This window comes from Pteropus alecto, unplaced genomic scaffold, assembly GCF_000325575.1.
Source record: "Pteropus alecto unplaced genomic scaffold, ASM32557v1 scaffold42, whole genome shotgun sequence".
Classification (NCBI taxonomy): domain Eukaryota; kingdom Metazoa; phylum Chordata; class Mammalia; order Chiroptera; family Pteropodidae; genus Pteropus; species Pteropus alecto.
In genome coordinates, this window is record NW_006434825.1 from 15,014,738 (window position 1) to 15,038,098 (window position 23,361).

Below are 23,361 nucleotides of genomic sequence, written 5' to 3' on the forward strand. Positions count from 1 at the left end.
GAATAGCATTGTATAAAAACACCAGACCTCCAAATCCTTGTCCCATATAACATTGCCACGACCAATAGTAAGCATTTTCAAGGGCTAAGCTTAAAAATAGTCAAAAGACAATGCTGTTTTTCTGGGATTCAAAAGCTATCCTTGCCCATTAATTTAAAGTCTTTGATTTATTTTTTTTGTGCTTTTCTAAGATTTTTTAAACTTTATGCAAAGCTGTTTTACGTGGAAGAGAAGGTTGATACTATAGGCATGAGATCTACAAATAAAATAAGTTGGTAAATCTAATTGAACAAAGTAAAAATATTGCCGAAATCAGAGGGAATTTTTTTTATCATACATGCTAAATAACCAAGGAGTCGTTCTCATATTTATTTTAGCCATTCTCTGTGTACAGTTATCTGAATTTGTTTGTTTTTCCAAAAAAAAAAAAAAAATACAGTTTGGGATTGTCTTTCAGCCCAGCCTTCATTTTCTCAGCTCAGGGAACAAGCCTCCACCAAAACCTCTCTAGAAGAGGAGTTAAAGGAGGTCTCAAGGTTACTGGAAGAAAAACGGGAGCAGCTGAAAAAGAGCAAAGAACAGGAGAAGTTGCTGGAGCAAGAGATTGAGTCATTCCGACAGGAAGAAAGAAAGAAAGAAAAGATGGTGAGAAGGGGAATCTGGGAAGAGTCAGGGTCGTGAACACAGGGCCAGACATGAGCCCAGCCAGGCCTGGCGGGATGCAGAAGCTGTGGGCACTGAGACCTCTGGAGAAGAGGGAGAGAAGGTGAGAAAGGCAAGCGGGGAGGAGAGAGAAGGTCTGAGGCGCCGCAAGGTTCATGATGGAGCTATGCGTGAGGGAAGGAGGAGTGGACTTCTATCAGAGTCTGTGGATAACTCTTTTCTGGGTTTTTTGTTTTTTTCTTTAATTGTGGAGCAGACAAAAGAGGCTTTTCGAAATTTGGAGGAGGAAAATGAGACTCTCAAAGCACAGTTTAAGCAATGTTCTACACAACTGGATTCCTATCTCAGCCAACAGAGCGCCTCCCAGAAAGTCATCCAAGAGCTGAGTAATGAGGTGAGTAGACAGAAACCCCGAAGAGGCGAGAAACTGGAACCGGGTTCCTTGACCTGAAGTCAGCACCTAGCTCTGCTCCACCACAGAAATGCAAGTAACCGCTAGGCCGTGGGTGTCCTGTGGTACCTGAAGCCTCGCTTCCCTTGAAGTGTAGTGAGTACTCTTCCAGTGCCCAGTTGCTCAGCTAGAGGACTGTTTCTTCCACATGTAGAAGGTCTTATTTTTTAAAAATCTGGTGGCGCTCTCAAACTATCTGGGCTTTGACACCAAGTCCTCCAATGTTGCATTTGAGACCAGAGTTGATTGAACCCATTGTTTGGGGCAGTTTGCTAGAGAACATTTCCAAAAATAATACCAAAGCACAGAAAGGGGGTGTAGGGGGAGATGGTTATTTTTTATTACACAGATAAAAATGACAGGAGTAAATGGCATCTAACACATAGGAGGCACTGTGCTTAGGTTCGGCCACCATTTATTGACTGTCTACTTAAGTCCTTTACGTGCCTTCCATCTGCTTTACGCCCAAAAAGATTTATTAAAAGTATATTTTAAAAAGAGATGGGCCACATTAAAGAAGGCTACAGCCCTGTGGAATTTGGGAGATAAAAAGATAAAAGATAGAGTTCACTCCAAGAGAGGAGCAGGTTCTCAGCAAAGAGGGCTGTACCCTTTGTAATATATATATTCTTATTTCATTTTTCTTGCCTGTTGCTTTGGACAATACCTACAGTATGGTGTTCAACAGTAGCATCATTTTCTTGCTTTTAACGTTAATGGAATCTATCTGTTTCACTGATGTTCCCTGTAATGTGGTGAATAGAATTAATTAATTGATTCTAATGTCAGCCCACCTTTGCATTCCTAGTTTAAGTCCTGACTGTGTAGCATGTATTGCTCTTTTAATACCATACTTAGAATGTTCTAAGAAGTGAAATAAGGCAAGTATGACTGGAGTGTAGTAATCAAGAAGGATGTTGGTATAGGATGATATATTGGCTTGTTATAAGAAATTCTGGGTTTTATTCTAAAAGCAATTGATAGACATTGATGAAATTTCCTCAAAGGAGCAGGGAAGGTAATTTGATCTGATTTAAGTTTTTAAAATATAACTCTGATTAATGTGTGGGAATAAATTGAGGGGGGGTAGGTGTAGAAGTGAGGAAGACAGGAGGCTATTACTATCCAAGTTCAAGTGGTATCAGTGAAGATAGACGTTATCGAATTCAGGATGTGTTTTGGCAGTATAACTGACCAGACTAACTGATGGAATGAATGTGAGCGAAAGTGGGGAATCAAAGATTACTTAGCGAAACTCACCTATAAAACCATCTAGACCTAATGCCTTTGGCAAAGAGAGAGTAGATCTTTATGAAAACTTTTATTCAAATGCCTTGATTCTATAATTTACATATGTCTGTATGATTTTTTTAAATATCTTTCTCTAAGCTAAACCGTTCATGTTAGATAAATTTAAATTATAGCTTCCATTTTAGCTTCTAGCATCCCTGTGATTTTTTTCACTACTCTTAGTTTTAATATCTCACCTCTTTGGTGACATTTCTTGATTCGGCCACCAGTTGTCAAGGGCTCCCTTGGGTGAATCGTAGTTTCTCCAGTGACTCCCCTGTTTTACTGAGCAGACCCCGTTGACTCAGTATTTTTCAGAAGTCTCCAGAAACAATGCACTTTTATTTCCAGAAGATCAAATTATTCTATCTTTAGGATTAGGTTTAGCCCCTGGGCATGTAAATATAGGGTCAGAAATAGTCTAACACTTCACATCTCACTAATTCCTAGGGTCAAAGATATACAAAATTCCATTTAGAAAAATAAACTTCAAGCACTGAGCAGTTACTGAAGAAAGCCCAAAAGAGTATTTATGTGTGTATGGCCACATGGAGAATGCAGGTGTTCTAGAATACCAAAAAACAGAAATTAGGCATAAGAATTTCTAAGGTCTTCTTCCTTCTTCCAGACCTAGAAGTAGATATCTGTCCTATCTTAAACTATATAATAAGATGGCTAATTACTTAGTATATTCATGATTATAACTCACAGCTACAAAGTGATTTGTACCTTACAAAGCCCTTTTTACATACATAATCTCATTTGATCGTCACAAAAATTCTGCGAAACAGTTGAAAGTATCCCAATTTGCAGAAGAGGAAACTGAGACTTAGAGAAATTCAGTAAATGACAGAACCGGGATCTCAACACGTCTTCTAAGTCCAGATTGCAATTCCTCTGAGCTATCATGAATCCTCATTACTAAGTTTAAGACACAGACTTCAGTTTTTAAACACACTTTTGCCAGAACTATGTATTCGGTGCACCTCTCATTCCCAATATTGCCCAATGCGGTATTTCATTCAGTCTAAAAAAAATAAAAAATCACTTAGTATTTATTGAGCACCTATTATGTGCCATGCACTGAGCTACAGGTGATAGGATACAGCAATGAAGAAAGCACACACAGCCCTGCTTTCATTGGTGCATCAAGGCTGGTGAATTCTGTCAGGAACAAAGTGAGTCATAATGCACACAATTGAAAGGCTTTATCATATCTCCCATCCTAGAATTGGATTCCAGATCTTTATCAAAGACTGCAGTCTGTGAAAGGGACTTTTCATGTACTTGACACATCACGGCCCAGTACCTCCAGGCCTCCTTGTATTTGGGGGACATGCTAACTCAAAGGGAAACAGTGGGGAGAGGGGTGCAGAAGAGGCTGGAAAGGCAGCTCTTCCTTTTGCAACAATGAGGTGAAGATGGGGCATTATCACATACTGCTCTATAGGTTAGTGCAAAGAGAATAGAGCCCAGTGATTGTCCATTTCCTGTGGACACAGAGAATGACTCTATAGCTGTGAACCTTGACAGTGATATTCCTCTTCCCTAAAGACAGCCCAACAGAAGGAGGCTTTAGGAAATCTGCAGGCCCAGCTAGACAAGGCTGTGCAGAAAGAGAAGCAGTGTCTCCAGACCATGGTCAGTAAAGAAGCCTATGAGGAATTAGCCCGGAAGTCAGCCGCCTGTCAAGACGACCTGACTCAAGCCCTCGAGAAGGTGGGCCAGGGCTGTTTTGGGGCAAAGAAATGTCCTAGCAGCATGAGAGGAATAGGAGTCAATTTCCTGCACTGCTGGCTGTCACCAAGGCCATCCATGAGGAGGAGGGAGGCCAAGATGGAGGCCAAATCTAACGGGTCTTTCTGCCTGTGAGTGATCTGGGGCAAGATTTTCCCCAAACCTGGATGAGCAGGAAAATTCATGCCCCATCCTTGTGCTGATCATGTCTGGCTGATCAAGTCATAGGACTGGAAAGAAAGGAGACGGGAGGGAATGTCAGGATGCAGAAGACCAGACCATCATTTCCCACCCCTCTTTGGGAGACTAGGAAGGTGACAGGCTGTCTGCGCCACCCTGGGCAGAGGACAGGGAGGGACTGGAACCCTTCTCCATGTGGGGCTCAGCAGAGAGGGCCAAAGGGCTCTGACAGCCACTCTCATCCCCTTGTCTTTACCGGAAGCTCAATCACGCGACCTCAGAGACCAAGAGCCTGCACCGAAGCTTGACACAGGCCCAAGATAGGAAAGTTCATCTGGAAGATGAAATCATGGCTTATGAGGAGAGGATGAAAAAGCTCAACATGGAATTAAAAAAACTCCAGGGTTTCCACCAGCAGAGTGAGCTAGAGGTGAGGAGCAGCCTGGGGCTCAAGCTGCCTTCCAGTTCAGGATCTCCAAGGTCACCTCATACACCCAGAACAATTTAGCACCCTTTAGCTAATGGGTTCCCTCTTTTTGCTTGGCCCTCTAAGCTTCAGGCTGAGGTGGCAACGATCAGAACAGGGTTGCCCTCTGCTGGTCGCTGGAAATAACATACCCCCTATCGAGTGTCCCAAAGCCAAGAAAGGGCCCTGTGGCCTTGCCATGGGTCCTTTGGGGTCAGGACAGCAAGCTGGGGTCTCCTCCTCACTTTGTGCTTCGGAGCAGGTACACGCCTTCGACCAAAAGCTGGAGGAAATGAGCAACCAAGTGCTGCAGTGGCAGAAGCAGCACCAGAGTGACCTCAAGATGCTGGCCGCAAAAGAGGAGCAGCTCAGGGCGTTCCAGGAGGAAATGAACGCCCTGAAAGAGAACCTTCTTGCCGATGAGAAGGAGGTAGGTGCTCCTCTGTTTCTGGTCATTTCCTCCCAGCCCCTCCTAGCCCATCGTACAACCCCCTGGATGCCAGACAGGCGTCAGTGGAGGTGCCTGGGAGCAAGGAAAGGACACCCACTCTATTCACTACAAAGCAAGGTCTGGGTGCTCTAGGCCCACAGCGTCGGTCTCAACCTAACCATCTTCCTGTGGCTTTGTTGATAGAGATATCAAGCAGAACAAGGCCCCATTGCAGAGGAGAGAGAGTGACGTCTCCCTGTCAAGTACATCAGCCACCCCTGACCCCGGACAGTCCCCCTCTAGAGCTCATCCTGACACTTTCACTTTGCCCACTGCAGAGTCGGCTAAGAGACCTCTGAGCATGCCCCATGCCAGCTCCCAGGGAGCCACAGGATATCTTGGGGTGGCCCCAGGGCCTTTTCTCCAATGAGAAAAGAAGGCATCCTTTCCTCAAGATATTTTTTTTCTTCCATCTGTTAAAAAATTAGCTTAACATGTTGCTTATTTAGAACAAGCCACTTTAATGCCTTTGGCCTGAAAATCATCAATTTAAGTGTACAAATCTACTTTGTCTCTACTATAAATGGTGCCTGCTCAGGGGTGTCACCTCCGTGTGGGTGCAACCTGCACTGCTGGAGGTGGCATCTTGCTGTGGCAATTCCAACTCTGGCCTCGGGGTTGGACCGCAGAGTCAGTGTTTCTTCTCCCAGGAAGAGAGAAGGAGGCTGCTTTGGGAATAGGTAGGTGATGGGTCTATGCTCCCACCTCTTACTATCTTGTTTTTTCCTTGCACCAAAGCCTTGCTGCCTGCCCCAGCGGTCAGTGCCCAAAGACACCTGTAGGCTGCACCGAGAGAGTGATCAGATTATGACCAACATTGAGCAATGGGCAAAAGAGCAGAAGTAAGTAAGGAACTAAAATCGAAGGCAGGGTCCCAAGGCCTGGGCTGAACTGGAGACCCACACGTGTGCCAAAGAGCAGTGTCATATGCACACACGCACACACTGCCCTCCTGGGAAGCTGATCCTGTCTCAGCACACACCCAAGGGTTGCGGATAGATGGAAAGGTCACTCTTCAGGCAGGTTCACAAGGCCCTGCTGTCTTAGGATGGTAACAGCTCCACGATAGATGCTTCACTGAGGGTCCAATTTCCTCTTCTCGACCTGGGGTCCAGCTTCAGTGCCTAGACACCTTGAATTCACCTGGGATCACAGTGATTTTGCACAGGAATTGATTATGGAGCATCCTCTTAATTGTCAGGTGCCACAAAGTTTCCAGTTCTGGGGACTAGGGGATGAGCAGAGGTCTGGTGCCCAGCAGAAGCCTTGCAGAGAACACTCGATGTCTCATTCAGCCAGCTTAGTCTTGCTCACAGGAGTCTGCAAACTCTTTTCTCTTGTGGATTTTATTACAGGATTGCCAATGAGAAACTAGGAAACAAGCTCCGTGAACAGGTCAAATATATCGCCAAGCTGACAGGTGAAAAAGAGTAAGTCACCCCACAGCACCCAGGCTGCTGCTTGGGCCTTAAGTAGAAGGATTAGCCAGGGGACAGGGCTGGCTTCATCACCACTGATGTAGGTGAGACCCCAGGAAAGACCTGGACTTTTGAAAGACCCCAAGTCCTATCTGCATCTGTGTGACCTGTGGGATGTCGAAGGCATTGGGGATGCTGACAGGAGTAGACCAGAGAAAATGGCAGAGAGCCGAGGAGTTGAGGGCATGGCAAGGGCCCCACCTGTATGCCCAATGGCACATGGCATGTGGCAGTGACGTGAAGGGCTACAAGGGAAGGGGTGTCTTCAACTCCAGCCAGGTTTATACAGAGTAAAAGAGCTAAGTACATGCCCAGAGAAGAAGTTGAGGATGGATTCTTTATTGGATATCTTTTAGAGAAAAAAAAACCACGAAATTTTTCACTAAGACAAAAACATTTTCTGAAAGGGTTTAAAAGAAAAATTGTTAGACTCTGAGGATAACAGAGAACATCAGGCTTTTTCTTATATTGTGGCAAGTTCCTGTTTCACAAAGAACTCATTCTTGAGTGGGCTTGAGACTATTCAAAGGAAAACCATCTTTGAATAATAATAGCTCCACTAATATTTATTATGTACCCATGAGAGGCACTGTTCTAAGTGCTTTACAGGTATTAACTTATTTAACCTTCATAAGACCTTACGAGTTGGGTACAGTTTTAATCCCCATTTATGGAGAAGGAAAGAGAGACTCAGAGGCTAAATAATTTGCCTGCGGTCTCACAGCCCGTAAGCGGCAGAGCCAGAATTCCAGCCCAAGAAGCCCCAGAGCCCGCTGTCATCGCTGCCCTCAACATTAGTTAGGTGGAAATACGGCCCTTAGTATGAATAGCTGCCATCGACTGAGCCACAGGAGATAATGCTAAGTTTCCTTTGCCCACACCTACATCACAGCCACCATTTCCTCGTCTGTGAAATGGGGGTAAATTACTAGGCCAAGCCCTCAACAGAGCCGGGATCCCAGTTCCCCCAACCTTTCAGCAAAGGGATGAGAAAGGACTTAGGCTTCGGCGTCAGAACCGGGTGAGAGTGTTTCCAAGGCGCAGCCATGAGAAATCGGGGACATGTGATCAGAGTCATTTGTGACAGCCGCTGGCCCTTGCAATCAAACTTCTATCATTTGTCAAACTGGATCTTTATATGACAGATCAGACTCGATTGCTCCATCTAACAGATAAGAAAACAGGGCCAGAGCTGATATGACCCAGTGGTCAGGGGTACTGGTTCTGGGTGCCCCCCAACCCCAGGCCTGGGTTTCTTCCAGGGGACACACATAGGCCTCCATTTCCACAGAACATGTGTGAGAGCAAGCTCTGGGAGGAACCGAACGTCCACGGCCCTCCTTCCCGTGGTGCCTTGATCTGTCCTTTCCGGTGGGAACCCAGGAACAGAAGCAAACCAAACACCCACCTGTCCTTCCCTCTTCTCCCCCAGCCACCTCCACAATGTAATGGTCCATCTGCAGCAGGAAAACAAGAAGCTGAAGACCGAGATAGAGGAGAAGAGGCTGAAAGCCGGGCACCCAAAGTTATGCACCAAAGCCCTGATCTCAAGCAAAACAGAGCCCACACCAAGGGGGAAATTGTGTGGCACCTTGGGCTGGAGGAGCATGACCCAGGACATAAACCAAAGAGCGGACATCACCAAGTTCGTTGGGATGCCCCACTGCTCAGGTATTGCACCATTTGTCTTTTGCTACTTCCTATGTTGTTGTCTTTCTTAGTCCCATGGGTCGAAAAAAATAACAGCCCGATATTATTTTTCAAGAGGTCGCTGGATTAAGAGTTCAAACAGGGAAAAGCTCTTTTGCTTAAGTGCTCTGGACCGGCGAGAACTGTTTCCTTGTCTGTAGACAAGGCTTGTTGTTCTGATCTAAGAATCTGTGCTGATGCTGGAGTGTCTCATGTCTCAGGCCTGTCCCCGAGCCTAACCAGTCCCTCTCAGAAATTGTGGGATGACAGGGGAATAGGTAGAACAGGCAACTTCCTTCTGTAATGTGTTCTGGAAACCCCATAAGAGTGCCCCTGACGCCCGCACAGCCTGGGTCCACAGCCATCTTTTCTGCCTCCTGTAGACTCCATGTTGCCCCAGAGGGAAGAAGTCACACTGCAGCACAGCTGCCGGGCCACAAAGCCAGTCCTTGAGGAATCACCTCATTAATTTCTCCTCAGATCCAGACTGCCATTGCCTACCTGTTCCCTCAGATCCAGACTGCCATTGCCTACCTGTTCCCTCAGGTGCCTGATATTGCTAGAATCAACACCTTGCCCCAAGCATCATTTCCAAATACACATGTTTTTCAGAGGACCGTGAGGTCCCATCCCTCTTTCTTGAACTGGATCAGCTGTTATGGGAACATATCAAGGTCTCAGCCTATTTTGCAAAATGCTAACTTTTTATCGAGTTTTGTCCACTTCCTGCAATGGAGTGAGCTTTGAAACCATACTACCATCTCCAGGCCCATACCCTAAAATAAAGACATGAGCACAGAAGTCTCAGTGAGCTCTCAGCATCCTGCAGACCTCTCTGTCCCCTCAAGCCCCCAGCAAGGTGTTCACCCCCGTTTTCTCTGGATTCTAACTGACGTAGGTCTCTTTCACAATTATAGGAAGGTATAATTCCCAAAGCAAGCTTCCAGATTAGTTTTAAACCAACAAGAGATAATTAGCTCTTTTTTTTATCCTTTCCATCTCTGTCCAGAATTTAAGAAGAAAAAAAAAATCTAAAAACCTTAAAAAGGAAAGTAATCTCAGTAATCCTGAGACCAAAAAGAAAGGAAGAGAAATAAACGATGCATTTTCCTAATGGGGGAGGGAGAGAGGGCCATCTGCTGTCCCCCCCGACCACCACATCCCATTCCTCCTTTTAACAATTTTATTTTTCTCCCCAGCCAACTCGATACAAGTAAAATTATATTATAACAAACTCCAAGGACAGCTAAACTATTTTATTGTGGTCGGATTTTGTTAAACTGTGTACACGTCTAGAATTTCTATGTCTGTCTGTAGGAAATTGAGAGAAATCGCTACTAAGGTAAAGCGAGAAAAAGAAATGAAAGAGCTTGCGTTTCTGGATAGGGGAAAGGAAAAGTGGAGAAACCTACTAGTTGGTAGTGATTCTTAAATCTTCTTTCCCCCTCCCGAACCAAACAAAAGCCAAGAAAAGTCACTGCTAGTAGTGAAATAGGATGCCCCTGCCGGAAGGACAAATTCCAGAGGTGCAGAGTGAGGCGGGGGTGATGGGTACATCGGGTAGTTTCTATTGTGATGAGTGTTGTCTGTTTATGCTCTTTTGACTGTGTTCCCCCATTTGGTTTAGAATAAAGATATATTTTCTAGAGAAAACAAAGACCGAAGTATCTGTCTGGTACTAATGAAACAGCTTCCTTGTTCTAGCCTGTGGCCCATTTATTTAAACGAAAGTTCAGTGTCAATAAAATCCCCAGCACAGTCTACTAAGAAGGCATTTTGTCTCTGTAATTTATAAAAATTTTTCATATATGTTAGTGAAGTGACAATATCTGGATACTTTAAATGTTGTACATTTTTTCAAAGGTGTCTTTCACTTCCTATGGGGTGATTACACCAGAGCCAAGCAGGTAGCAAGTTATGGGGAGCAAAGGGACAGCAGAGCTAGAAAAACCTCAATGTCACCCAGCCAATTGGCCTTCAAGCAGGAGGCCTGATAAAGAGAAATGCAGTTTCTCTAAAGACAGGAGAAAGGGCAGGGAAGCTGGGTGGTGCCTCCCTATAATTCTTCAAGAAATAACCAAAGAAGTCAGTTCCTAAAAAGTAGTTTGAACAGCTGATATTAAAAAAGAAATGGTCTCTGTATGATACTGTAACGATGGACCCATGTCATTATACATTTGCCCAAACCCATAGGACGTGCAACACCAAAACCGACTCCTAATGTAAACCATGGCCTTTGCGGGGCGGGAGGGTTGGGTAACGATGTGTGGGTTCATCTATGGTAACAAACACACCACTCTGGCAGGGGATGTTGATAACGGGGGAGGCCATGCATGTGCAGGGGCATCTGGGAAATCTCTGTGCCTCCTGCTCAATTTTGCTGTGCACCTAACACGGCTCTAAAAGTAATAATTAATAATATAATGATGATGATGGAAAAAAGAAAAATGATTACAAAGCTAGGGGTTAGCCAAGGTGATTATAAAAAAATAAGTGCTTCAGCCACCCAGTGGGAGGACGTCACTCAGCTTCTGATACCTGGAGCCAGTAGAACCCTGTATGATAGACCTTCTACCCGCCCAGAGTATAATTCTTCTCCCCCTCGGCCTGCTTCCTTGCCAAAGGGAAGAGGGTGCTCCCTAGAACCACCAGGGTGTCACAGACACACTTGCCTTTTGAGCCTCCTCAACGAAGCCCAGCTGAGGAGGAAGCTGCCTCTGGTAGACTGGGCCTGGCAAGCAAGCTCTGGGGTCCCCAGAATGAGTCCCCTGTCTCAGCCTGAGACCTTCAACAGCTGAGATTTCTCATGCGTCAAAAGCACCCTGCTACTATCGGCTAGGCATTAAAGGATAGATGCGTGTCACTGAGTACAAGGCAGGGGACCCTGGCAAAGACCTCCATCCAGTTCAATGGCCTCATATTCCCTCGTACCAAGAAGTCCGAAAGCCAGTCTCGGAAATCCATTTCAGGGCTGTTGTCACAGAAGGTTTTTTTTTTTTTTGTATCTCTAGAAAAAGAGTCAGTTATCTTCTAAGGAAAAGACAGTAAGAATCAGAGTATTGAAGCTGGAAGGAAATTTAAGGTGGATCTGAATGGAAAGGATCCGTAATTACTAAAAAAAAAAAAAAAATTGGAGACACGAGTGCAGTCTCTTAGACAGAAGCCCCCAAAACAAAACAGATTCAAGTAGAGTCGCTGGGGGGTGAGTCCCCCTATCTTGTGGCACCCATGTATGCAAAGAACCCTTTGCCAGGTGTTCTTGCTTTTAAACTAGGTTGGATTGGATCCAGGGTTTTGATAACCTCTCTGGCCTCATTTTTCTGATCTAAAGGACCTAAAGGTAAGTTTGTGACCAAACTCACAGCCTGTTAGTAATAAAACCAATCTTTTCCCTGTTCTGTTGCATCCTGAGCCCAAGTCTGTGAATAGATCACTAACCCAGCTTTTTTCTCTCCACAGAGCAGGTAGACACCTTCTCCTAGCCTTCAACCCGGGGCCAAGACAGAAGCCCTCGCAGGCAAGCAGCCAGAAGCCCTCTCTTCACTCCAGAGCCGTGAAAAGTCCGTTTCCACCTGCATGCCCAATAAAGGTGGTTAGAGGTAAAAAGAATGGAAGTAGAGGTGTAGCTGGTGCTGGCTGGCAAAGCCTGGCTTCCAAACTCATCCATAAGATTGAATTAAATTTTAACTTACATCGAGTTATAACAGATGGAAATTGAAATCCCAGGAACAGAGTGAGGAAGGGAGTGGAACTAAGTCAGCAGTGCGAGCAGGTGCCAAGGGGCTCACAGAGCACGTGCCACTATCCAGGGGCTTCAGCGCCCCGGGCCTGTCAGCGGCTCAGCCCCAACACAGAACTTTGTAACCAGCACACCTGGCAGAAGCCCAGCCCTAGGGAATCACAAAATAAGAACCACTGGTGACACAAAGGGCCAAATGCCCAACGTCACCTCAGCAGACTTAAGAGGTTGCTTAACAAAAGACTAGTGATTCCAGCGTAAGATCATCTTTTACATGACAATCAATAAGCAACATTTTACACTATTTTCCATCAATACACAGCCCTTACACATGCAAAGAATAGAAACTCTGCCATTCTGAGCAATAGAGCAGCCAACCCACCCCTGGGAAATGACAGAGGGCACATAGCTGCTCACTTCCCTCCCTTCCCGGAAAAAAAGAACAGTCAGAAATGCAATAATATTTTACAAATAATAAATTTATTTCCAAATCTTGAATTATAACCAAATTACAATTCCCTCTAGGTCTATTCTGCTGCTTTACACAAGAATTTTAAAAAAGCATAGTCATGGTCAAGTCATTTCTATACCAAGCATCCTAGGGACAGTTTATTTGGGTCCGGCCACCTCTCGCAGCTTCTCTGCTGCTCTGCAGCCCGCACCTGCGAGGAACTCCTCCTTCCTCCATGGCAGAGCCTGGCCTCAGCAGGAGCTTCCCCCAGGGGCCGCGATGCACACAGACGAGAGCACACAGATGACAGGGTTTTTGTCAGCAGGCCCGGGGTGCTCCAGTCACCCAATCCCTGGCTCCCATCCACTGCGGGGAGAGCCTCTGCTCACAGCCCAAAGCGAGCTGGTGTGCGGCGAGGCGTCATGGGCTCCCCTTGCTCTTTCCGACCTGGAGTATAGATCTTTGTAGACCTGGAGACACAGAAAGGGGGGGGTCAGGAAGCACACTGCGCTCACTCTAGCCAGGACACACTGCAGGACCGGGAGCCGGGGGCCTTGCTGTTCCTAACTGGTGTGTTGGCTCTTCTCCTCCAGCACACTTCCGCTCCCCCTGACTTCCCCATTTGCGACTGGGAGCAGAATAAAATATCACCTAGTTCTGATATCCACTAAGGCATGTTGTAAGATAGATTACTTAACAACTCCTTTCATATCTCCTAGGTGAGCTGTGGGGGGGTAGCCTTCCATCCACCTCACTAGGCTGCCACCCCAGCTGTCACAGACCCTGGCTGGCCCTTGTCCCCAGTTCCTGGGAGGTAATCTCTAAACCCTTGGACTTTCCTAGGAGATTGGAGTGTCTCTGTGATTCATGGAAGGAGGGTGGGGCGGTCTATGAACGGGGGCAGGGTTTGAGGGATGACTCAGGACTTGGGGCTGCCTGGCCAGAAAAACAAGCCATGTGATTAGAGGGCTGTGCTTTGAGCTCGGCCTCTGTGGAGGGAAGCGGAGCTGGAGACTGAGTCAACACATGGATGCTGATGCAATCTACATGCTGCATATGAAACCCCCGGTAAAACTCTGGGCACTGAAGCTCACCTCAGCTTCCCTCTTGGCAGTACTGTGTGTACTGTCACACATCAGTGTGCCAGAGGCTGAAGTGGCCCTGAGGACAACAGAAGCTTTGCACTCAGGATCCTCCCAGACACCATGCTACGCATCTCTCCCTTTGGCTGGTTCCAATTTGTATCCTTTCACTATAATAAAACTGTAATCAGAAGTACAGCACTTTCCTGAATTCTGTGAGTTGTTCTACCAAATTATCAAACCTGAGGGAGGCCGTGGGGATCCCTAAATCTGTAACAAGTTGGTCAGAAGTGAGGAGTGACCCTGGGTACCCCCCAACTTACACCTGGTCTGAAGTGAGGACTGTGCCCTTCACCTGTGAAGGCTGACCTAACTCCGGACACCATCAAACGCGAAGTCTCAGGCGTTCCTGCTACTCCAGCCCACCTCAGCCCCCAAATACAACAGGAAAAACAGTGACCAGGAGTTACAGATTGATCACCACCCCTTGAAGTGTATCCAGAACTCTTCCATATCTCCACATGTGACTACCGTCAACTTCTGTCACCAGCTCACCTCTACACACTCAACTTCTCTTAAATCATGATGCTGCATCAGGGCTGCTCAGTCCATCAGCCTGGTCCCTGGAGCTGCGCGGGGCAGGCTCCGTCCCAGCCAGAATCCCAAAGCCAAAGCTCACCTGACACTGCCCAGGGGACTGCGCTTCTCCTGCTCCTGCCGCCGGGCTCGCAGCTGCTCCTCGGCCAGTGCCATCTCCTCCTCCATGGCAGAAGCTTCCTCTTTGGCCCGTCGGCGGTTCTCCTAGAAAAGGGAGACACAGGTCTTAGAGGCCACTGGGGACTAGCAGGTGAGAAGGCCTTATCTGCACCCACCTCCCCGCTGCAAGCCAGGTGCTGTGTAGACCACGCCAGCTCCCAGAGGCAGGGCCATGTGGCTCACTGCCCCAGCACCAAGGCCAGGGCCTGCTTTCTCACAGATTTAGGACAGACATTGGAGGATTCGGCCCTAACCCTGTCGTGCCTCAGCACTCCCTTCACTTCAGTAAATACTTAACATTTTCTTATCAAATTCACAACTATGCCAGGAAGTACAGAAAACAGGAAAGACATCACATCTGGACTGAAAGCTCAGACATAAGATGTGAGGAGGCCTGGTGTGAGGACTATGCTGAGGTGGGGGGAAGCAAAAGTCCCACAACATTCTGCAATACTAAATAACGGATCTAGACAGTGACCATCGAGACACTAAGACCGTGAGAAGATGGAGTAGGAAGTAGAGAATTTTATAATGGAGGGAACCACTGGGCATATTCGGCAACATCAGAAATGGGACCACAAGATTTTATGTGCTCCTGACAGAATCAGAAAGGAAGTTCACAGCACCATATGCATTTGTGCACTCGAGCCCAAACAGCTGCACCTGAATCTAATCAAGGCTTTAGATGAATTACTAGTTCACAGTAAGTACAGGGGATTGAGGTACTTGTTAAACAACAGCTTGAGAAAGCAATCTGCCCAATACAGAACATGGAACAGTTTACAAGATAAATGACCTGGTTTCTCTAATCACTGCCATAAAAAGCGTGAGGCAAAGCCTGTGTTAAAATAAAAGACTTAATACACATAACAACAAATTTCAATGTTTGGATCCTAATTCAAGCGTATCAATTATAAAGAATTATCTTTTGAGATAAAAGAAGAAATCTAAATAAGGACTGGAGATTTCGATGACATTAAGGATTAATACTGTTGAGTAATAACGGCGTAAGTCCTTGTAGAGATGCACACTCAAGTCTTTATGGTGGTAACGTCTGAGACATGCTTTAAAATATTCTAGGAAAAAAAACAGATGTATATGGAGGGAATAGAAGTAAGTGAAAACGAAACTAGCAGAATATTTATAATTATGGAGGCTAGATGATGAATTCATGGTGACTTGTTATAATTTTTTCAACTTTTATGAATATTTGGACTTTTCAAAAATATTTTTTTAAAAAAAGGCTTGGCAGACCAAGCAACTGGAGTGGATGGAGGGAAACCAGACAGACCAGCCCTGGCTAGATCACAGTCATTATGTTTGACAGAGAAGTAGAAAAATAGGGGTCAGGATGACAGTCTTCAAAACCAGGCTGAGGGGCAAATGGATCCCATGAGCAAAGAGAACCCCATGGGAAGCATACGACCTTTACCTGCCGAGACTTTCCTGCCTGTTTCACGCTGTAGAACATGGGGCCAAGCTCGGCTAGCCACTCTCCGTCCACAGCAGTCACACACTGCATGTACTCCTGCAAGCAGAAAGGACACAAAAAGGTAGTCACAGAAGGGCCAATTCTTCCACTGTCCCTTCCAGAGTGGTTCCACAACTAGGAGCTGTGTGGGAAGGACCCTACCCCACAGCCCCGTGAGGCTGAAAAAGGCAGGGAGAAGCCTTGGACACTGAAATTTTAATCCCTTCTCCCATCCTTAAGAAAACATTCCCTAGAATCCAAGAGAAAAGGCCCAGGCTCTCAGAAAACCCTTCTAATGACTCCAAAAGAGGTTGCTTCTCCCAGGCAGCAAATCAGAAACAATCCTGCTGGCACAGCCGAGACCATATACTTTAAAGGTAAACTCCGTGTACGTTTCTCCAAACACCCAACTGAAAGCCATCCTTAACTCCCCTCAAAGCAAGGTATGTGGTCTCAAGCCTCCCAAGCTCACAGCTTATCCCAAAAGGCAGTGAAGGTGGGTCTATGTCATGCAAGCTGCCTCAGAAGACTCACCTTGGTGGTCATGACCAACTCATGATACACTATGTAGTCTGGGGTGTAGCCCATTCCAAAGAGGGAGCTGGTAGGGTGCAAGTGGCAGGGCATCCCTGTCCGGATGTTCACATACTCGCCAATACCCTAAGGAAGAGACACAACAGGCGGCCACATCAGGAAAACACTGCCCATTTGGGCAGCTGCCCTGTCTCTTCATACTGTCTTGACACATGCTTGTGAGGGAAGCCCATATCTGCAGAACTGCATAGTGAGAAAGAAGGAACTTTGCTGTTGTTGAAACATCAAGCCAGGAAAGGGCCACAGCTCCCACAGGCTTACCTTGAGCTTGGCTGCCTGATGGAAATAGGCAGCACAGATACACTTTCTGACGATGTCCCAGTCGGTGCCACATGAGGCCAGACTCATCCGCTGCTGCACCATGATGTCCTTGAGCTGAGCCCGCACCTCCCGGACCTAGAGCAGGACACAGGTGAGCAAGGGTGGAGCCCTCCTTCGCCTGCCTTCTACCCCTCATCCCAACATCTTGCTCATCCGGACGACAGCCCCCACCTTCCGCATGGCCTTGGCATGGATGAAGTGATCGTTACACCAGATGGTAGAGTAATTATTGTTCTTCCACTGCAGGTAAACATTCAGGTAAGTCAAATGATCACTCTCAGGGACAGCAAACTTCTCCCGGATTTGATCACTCTCTTCCTCTCGGCCCTTGGAAGGAAAAAAGGGACCTCTCAGCACAGAGGAGTCCAGGCCCACTGAGAAGAGTCTGGAAGTGCTCATACTATCACCCACCCAAACACACACAACTGCAAACACATTAATACAGTGCCCTAGCAATATAAGAAAGATAAAGTAGTTTATAACAGAATATTTATTCTAAAACATGAGGATTCAGGAACCACCATACTAGAAGACAAAAAGTGCAAATTTCCGAAATGCTCCCTCAAAGCTCTGATCTAGCCTAGTCCATCCTTCCTCCCGACACCCTAATCTGCTTAACAAAAAACAGCAAACTCATTCTATGGAAACTGTGATTCCTATCTCTCCATTCCACTTTAATAACACAGAGAGAAATTACTACTCTCTGTAATCCTTCCTTGAGCCCATGAGTCCCCCTAAGGCTTCTGGGAAGAGAGGAGAGCCAGACACCATCTCCCCACCTTGGGCCTGTAGAAGATGGCGGGGACCGAGAGCATGGAGACAATGAGCAGGATCTCGGAGCTGCAGCCCATGTCACAGGACACAATAAGCATCTTGGACAGTGCTGGGTCCAGCGGGAACTCCACCATCAGCCGCCCAGTCGAGGTCAGTCCGCCTAGGAGAGAGGAGCACATCCCAATGCTCACCACACATGGTGCGGTGCACAGGGAGAGAACCCGGTCGCCAGAGCCCGCGAGACCCTGCCCGGCTCCTGGGGCCCCAGCACCTGTGTTGTCCAAGGCCCCGAGGATCCAGAGCTGATACATGGAGTTGAGCATGTTGTCTTCTGGGGGTGGGTCCATGAAGTGGAACTGCAGCAGGTCCTGCACCCCCAGGGACTTGAGCAGCAGCACCACATTGGCCAGGTTGGTCCTCTGGATCTCGGGCACCGTGGTGGTCAGGAGCTCATTCTTGTAGGCGCTCTGGGTGTAGAGCCTGCCAGGAGAAGACCAGGTCCTGCTGCACCTAACACCACACAACCCAGCTGAGCCTCGCAAACCCACCCAGCTGCCTGCGTGAGGATCGCTTCGGCGGAAGAGCAACGCTACCTCAGCTCCTCGCTGCACATGCGCCCCAGACCAGCCACGACAGGTGAAAATCACAGGTAGAAAGGAGTTCCTCATGTACTCTCTCCACCTCCCCCTTTCTCTTTGAATCACAAATTTCCACCTATTCAAAACTCAGTCCTGCCAGTTCACCGTTCTGCTAGAGGCTCCAACATTATTTCACTTCTGGAACCAATGAGCTTAGGACTAGAATATATGGCTGGGTTTTACTTTAAGTTTTTCTGTATTTTATTAATTTTTTTAGTGAATAGATTATTTTTAAAAGTCAGAACAAAAAAAGAGAATTAGAGAAGTAAAAAAGAACCAATGATGTAACTTGTTCAGATTCATCCTCTAAGGGAAGACATACCACAATTACTGGTCTTCTACAGCAAGCACATTCACAGTAGGTCTGTCTAAAGGCAGAGGCCACTCAGTGCTCAGAGCTGCCTGGAAGGGCTACTTCTTCCACTCAGCAGTATATGCTGAGAGGACCGACAAGTAGCAGGCCCACTATCAGTCCCCGGCCTCGAAGATCAGCTCGAAGGCCAGCATTCCTCTGCTGGATCACAGTCTGATCTCGCCCACCGAGCCCAGGCCCCACACTCAGCAATCCCAGCGCCGCCCCGGAAAGCAGGCTGGCACAGGGCTCCTACCTGAAACACTGACCTGGGCCCGTCCTGCCGGCTCGCCCCGACCTCTGGTTGGCATTGGCCTGGCTGATGGGGTAGATCTGCAGAGCATCCATGCCAATCCTGGGGTTGAAGACCTAGGAGGGGGCAGCAAAGGGCTGATTAAGGACAGAGAGAAAAGGAAAAGGGAGACAGCCTTGAGACAAAGACGAACCATAGGTGCCACACACTGCAGAGCAAAGTATCTTAGCAATACAGACAGCCACCCTTTTGGAGCCAGAAACCTCAAGAAATTTCCCCATAAACACCAGCTGTGATCTCTGTTGAATTATTTAAATTTTCTACTTCGTCAAGTTATCACAAAGATCAAATAAATCAAGCACATGGCAAATTCGGCACTCAATAAACGTTAGCCTCTTAAATACCACCACTCCCACACACATCCCTTGTTGGAGGGCCGAGGCCCAGGGCCTGCTTCCCACTCCCACAGCCGAGTCAGCTTTGGGAGAGCGCCCAGGGCCCTGGGGCCAGTGTCTTCTCTCACCTTTAACTTGCAATAACCGGAGTCGATAACAAACATGATGCCGTCAACAGTCAGAGATGTCTCAGCAATGTTGGTGGCAACGATGCACTTCCGAACACCATCTGGAGCCTACAGCCAGAAAAGACGTGCAGGGAGGGAAGGCTGTAGGCCCCCAGGTACCAAGGACCACCCCCCCAGGGGAAAAAGCGCTCCCCACCCCTGCCAGAAAAGTAGTATCTGCTCTCTTGCCCTCCTTTGGGAGAATCCAGAAAGACCCAAAGGTGGGGACCCAGGACAGATGTTCTAGTTGTCGTACCTTCTGGAAGATTTTGGCCTGGAGGTCAGAAGGCAGCTGAGAGTAGATGGGCAGCACAGCCAAGGCGGGCGCATTCTCTAGTTCTTCCAGATGTTCCACAATCTGGTCTGAGGTCACCTGAGGACACAGTAACAGTGACACACTGGGGCCCCACTCTCACACACACAAGACACACCCGTTCATCACGGTCATGACCGAGGCACGCACCTCTATGTCCTCCTGGCCAGGCATGAAGATGAGAATGTCCCCGGGGGCCCCCGACAGGTGCACCTGCAAGGACTGCTTCACTGCGGCCTCCACGTAATCCTCCTGTGGGGTCTGAAACACCAGCCAGGGCCACCATCAGAGGGAAGTGTCGAGGGAAATACAGGCTAGGCACCCCTCTGGGAGCCAGTGGCCCAGTCACTGGTCTGGGGCCAAAGCCAGGAGACTTTCAGGCCCGTCGCATTTATAGAGGGGCCCGACTGCCTTCTCTGGGTCTCGCACTTCCGCTCCAAAGAAACAATAAAACAAAATATTCCCAGAGCCCTGGAGCTGCAGGCTGCCCCATCTACCCCACGACACCACAACACCTTTCCCAACTCAGCACCCTCCCCTGAACCCAACTGACTTCTGATCAAAGCTCAGGGTCAGTTCAAAAAATGGAGGCCTCAGTACCTTGCTGAAGAGGATGTCAACAGGGAAGGTGCGACCAGGGATGTGGAAGATAGGAACATTCCCAAAAAAGGCAGCAAATTTATCTGCATCCATAGTGGCTGATGTGACGATGAGCTTTAGGTCGGAGCGCCGAGCCACAACCTAAGAGAAGAGGTCAGTCAGAGGCTTCTCGTAGTTTTGGGACCCTTGACTTCCATCCTTCAGTCACATTGACGTTATTCCCGAATGAAACAGAAGCCAAAGCTGACGAACTGGCACAAAAATGCATAACAATTCTGACTGAACCCATGGAACCACAGCCAATAGAACCATGAGTCACTCAGCTGAGCAAAAACAGAGTAAACCACAATACCAGGTGGAAACCTGGCAACTCAGAGGCCTCAGCAGACACTCTGACCTGACTGAGGCCCCGTCACCTAGAGTGCCCTGATCACTCACTACGGCAGTGCACTGGTCAAAGCCCCACAGACACAGGGCCTGGCCCCCGTAGGCCTCACCTCCCGGAGCAGCCCAAAGAGCACGTCGGTGTTGAGGGAGCGCTCGTGCGCCTCATCCATGATGATGGCACTGTAGTGATCCAGGTCCGCTTCCCGGAGGGACTCTCGGAGCAGGATCCCATCAGTCATGTATTTGATCAAGGTGTTTTCTGAAGTGCAATCTTCGAAGCGGATGGCATAACCCACCTAGAGGTCAGAGAGATGGCTCAGGAGCTCCAGCACCAGCTCACCACTAGCCCACCCCGTGCTGGGTCCAGGCCTTAGCCAATCACCTCCAATGAACAGAAGCTACCAGGTGATAACTACACAGCTCAGCCCCCACGCCCACTCACCTCCTCCCCAAGGTTTCCCCCCATCTCTTCGCTGACTCTCTTGGCCACTGACATGGCTGCCACACGCCGAGGCTGGGTGCACCCAATCATCCCGTAGTCCGTATAACCATCTTCATGCAAGTACTGGGTCAGCTGAGTGGTCTTACCACTGCCCGTCTCCCCAACCACGATCACGATGCTGTTATCTCTACAAGGGAGAGAAGGCAAAGGGTGAGTCAACTGGAGTGGAAAACCGCCTCCGAGAAGATGCTGCCACCTCCTATCCCCATGTCTGGCTATCCAGGGAGTATGTCTGCTTAGAGAGGAGGATTCCCTGGGAAAATGGTCTGCTACTGGGACACCACCTGAAATGTCTGACAGTGAGGTTTAAATAAGTGAACTACAACAAAACCATGCCACAGAGTAGCCCTAGGGTACCCAGGTCAGAAAAAATATATTCTTTCCCTTCCGCATTGGATGTGATGCCCAAAAGAAAAAGAGCTACTGAGTAAATACAAAGAGGCCACCCCAACGCCCCATTCAACACTGGAATTCCCAGGCCCTGGGGCAGAATTACCTGATAATAGTGAGTAGTTCTTGCTGCACCGCAAAGATGGGCAGGTACTGCCTCTGCTCCAGGATTGACTTCTTTTTTGCAAATTCACTGCTGGCTTCGCTCTTTTTCTTCATGTGATCTGCAAACTTCTGCTCCGTCCTGAGAAGACACGACAGCCTAAGCACCCTGCACAATTTCCCTTCCTGACTGGGTTACCATCCTTCCTATACCCAAAAATGAGAACCACTTCAACAAGAAGCAATAAGACTTCAAGACACTAGAGCAGCCAGATGATCTGAGGTGCCTCTCGTCTCTTCCAGCCTAAGGGAGCAGAACTGCTCTCTGAGAATCCATCACCCATAACACACCAAACGCTTCTGTCAAAAAGAGCTAAATATGGTCTACAGCCATGCCACCTTAAACAAGCCCAATCTCGTCTGATCTTGGAAGCTAAGCCAGGTCAGGCCTGGTTAGTACTTGGATGGGAAACCACCTAGGAAGACCAGGTGCTATAGGCATTAAAAAAAAAAAAGAGCTAACTATGGCTCAGAGGAGTTACAGATTAGCAAAGGGGCAAATTCTCTACCCTAAAGAGTTCAGCCGGAAGAGGAGCTGAAATCTCCAAGTCATTTCATCATCTTATACAGAAGACCCTTGAGCCCTTTCAGCACAACTCTTAAAGTGCTAAGAGGAGGGGTCATGGCTGTAGTCACAAGCCAGGTCAGACCTCCTTCCTCCTCTTGACATGATGGCACAGTCTGTAAGGCTTCATTTTCAACAAGCTGTGAGAACAGTCCGAATTAATACTTACCTATAATTTCTACTGAAAGCACTCAAGTATCTGTCACAGGTACACATCCCAAGACTCAAAAGCAGTATGTAGTTTTCCCAAGACTCCAAGACAAAAAGATACCAGGCCAGTGCTACATCAGTCCACACAGTCTTCCAGCCACTTCCTCCCACCTGATCCCGTCAGACCTACCCCACCCTGTCAAGCTTCCTATTTCTAATTTCCCGGTCACTCTCAGTCAGCTAACAATTAACAGCTACGGGATTACGTTAACTAAAGACTAACAAGGACTGATCAATAGTACCAACTTCTCATTTGAGACACTTCTCACAGGGGCACAGAGAAGTATTAACTCAGACGACAGTTCAACAGAACTTCAGGGTGTTCAAAGAATGAGATTCACAAGGGACACTTGAGTCCAGCCATCTATCCAGTGTGGGAATCCCAGTAAGCGGTTACTCATGTCAGTTTACATATGAACAGGGAAGTCACCACCTGATGAGACAACCCATTCTACTTTCAAACGTCTGTTAAAAATAGTTCTTGCTTATGTTGAACTGAAATCTAAGGGGACAAAGGCCATCTTTCCACAATGAATACCTGAAACGCACTTCAGCAGAATGGCTAAGGGTAGGCTCCGATGCTAGACTGTCCGGGCCTGATCCTCGCTGTACCATTTACTAGCTGGGTGACCTCACGCAAGTTACTCAACCTCCCTGGGCCTCATTATCCTCACACAAAATGGGAATAACAGCACCTATCCCATGGGACTGTGGCGAAAAGTCAGTGATCGAGTTATCTGTGAGGCATTTAATGCTACCTGACACAGAGGAAGCTCCTACAGTAGTAGCAATGGT

At 47.7% G+C, this 23,361-nt stretch overlaps 2 protein-coding genes and 1 pseudogene across 2 annotated transcripts in view; 2 read left to right on the forward strand and 1 right to left on the reverse strand.

Moving 5' to 3' along the window:
* Positions 1-11,926, forward strand: part of PMFBP1 (polyamine modulated factor 1 binding protein 1) — a 40,179-nt gene extending 28,253 nt beyond the window's left edge. The window contains exons 12-21 of the mRNA XM_006909874.1: positions 478-645; positions 920-1,057; positions 3,959-4,123; positions 4,584-4,751; positions 5,050-5,217; positions 6,016-6,119; positions 6,633-6,707; positions 8,188-8,426; positions 11,776-11,784; positions 11,904-11,926. Coding sequence (XP_006909936.1) covers positions 478-645; positions 920-1,057; positions 3,959-4,123; positions 4,584-4,751; positions 5,050-5,217; positions 6,016-6,119; positions 6,633-6,707; positions 8,188-8,426; positions 11,776-11,784; positions 11,904-11,926 — 1,257 coding nt within the window. The remainder of the gene's footprint in view (positions 1-477; positions 646-919; positions 1,058-3,958; positions 4,124-4,583; positions 4,752-5,049; positions 5,218-6,015; positions 6,120-6,632; positions 6,708-8,187; positions 8,427-11,775; positions 11,785-11,903) is intronic.
* A 718-nt stretch (positions 11,927-12,644) lies between these two features.
* Positions 12,645-23,361, reverse strand: part of DHX38 (DEAH-box helicase 38) — an 18,042-nt gene continuing 7,325 nt past the window's right edge. The window contains 16 exon segments of the mRNA XM_015587781.2: positions 12,645-13,104; positions 14,396-14,517; positions 15,905-16,000; positions 16,478-16,603; positions 16,799-16,933; positions 17,030-17,185; positions 17,638-17,792; positions 17,904-18,112; positions 18,879-18,991; positions 19,399-19,506; positions 19,694-19,810; positions 19,901-20,011; positions 20,351-20,491; positions 20,848-21,033; positions 21,180-21,366; positions 21,736-21,873. Coding sequence (XP_015443267.1) covers positions 13,020-13,104; positions 14,396-14,517; positions 15,905-16,000; positions 16,478-16,603; positions 16,799-16,933; positions 17,030-17,185; positions 17,638-17,792; positions 17,904-18,112; positions 18,879-18,991; positions 19,399-19,506; positions 19,694-19,810; positions 19,901-20,011; positions 20,351-20,491; positions 20,848-21,033; positions 21,180-21,366; positions 21,736-21,873 — 2,185 coding nt within the window. The 3' untranslated portion in view covers positions 12,645-13,019.
* On the forward strand, positions 22,114-22,232 carry LOC112478188 (annotated as a pseudogene).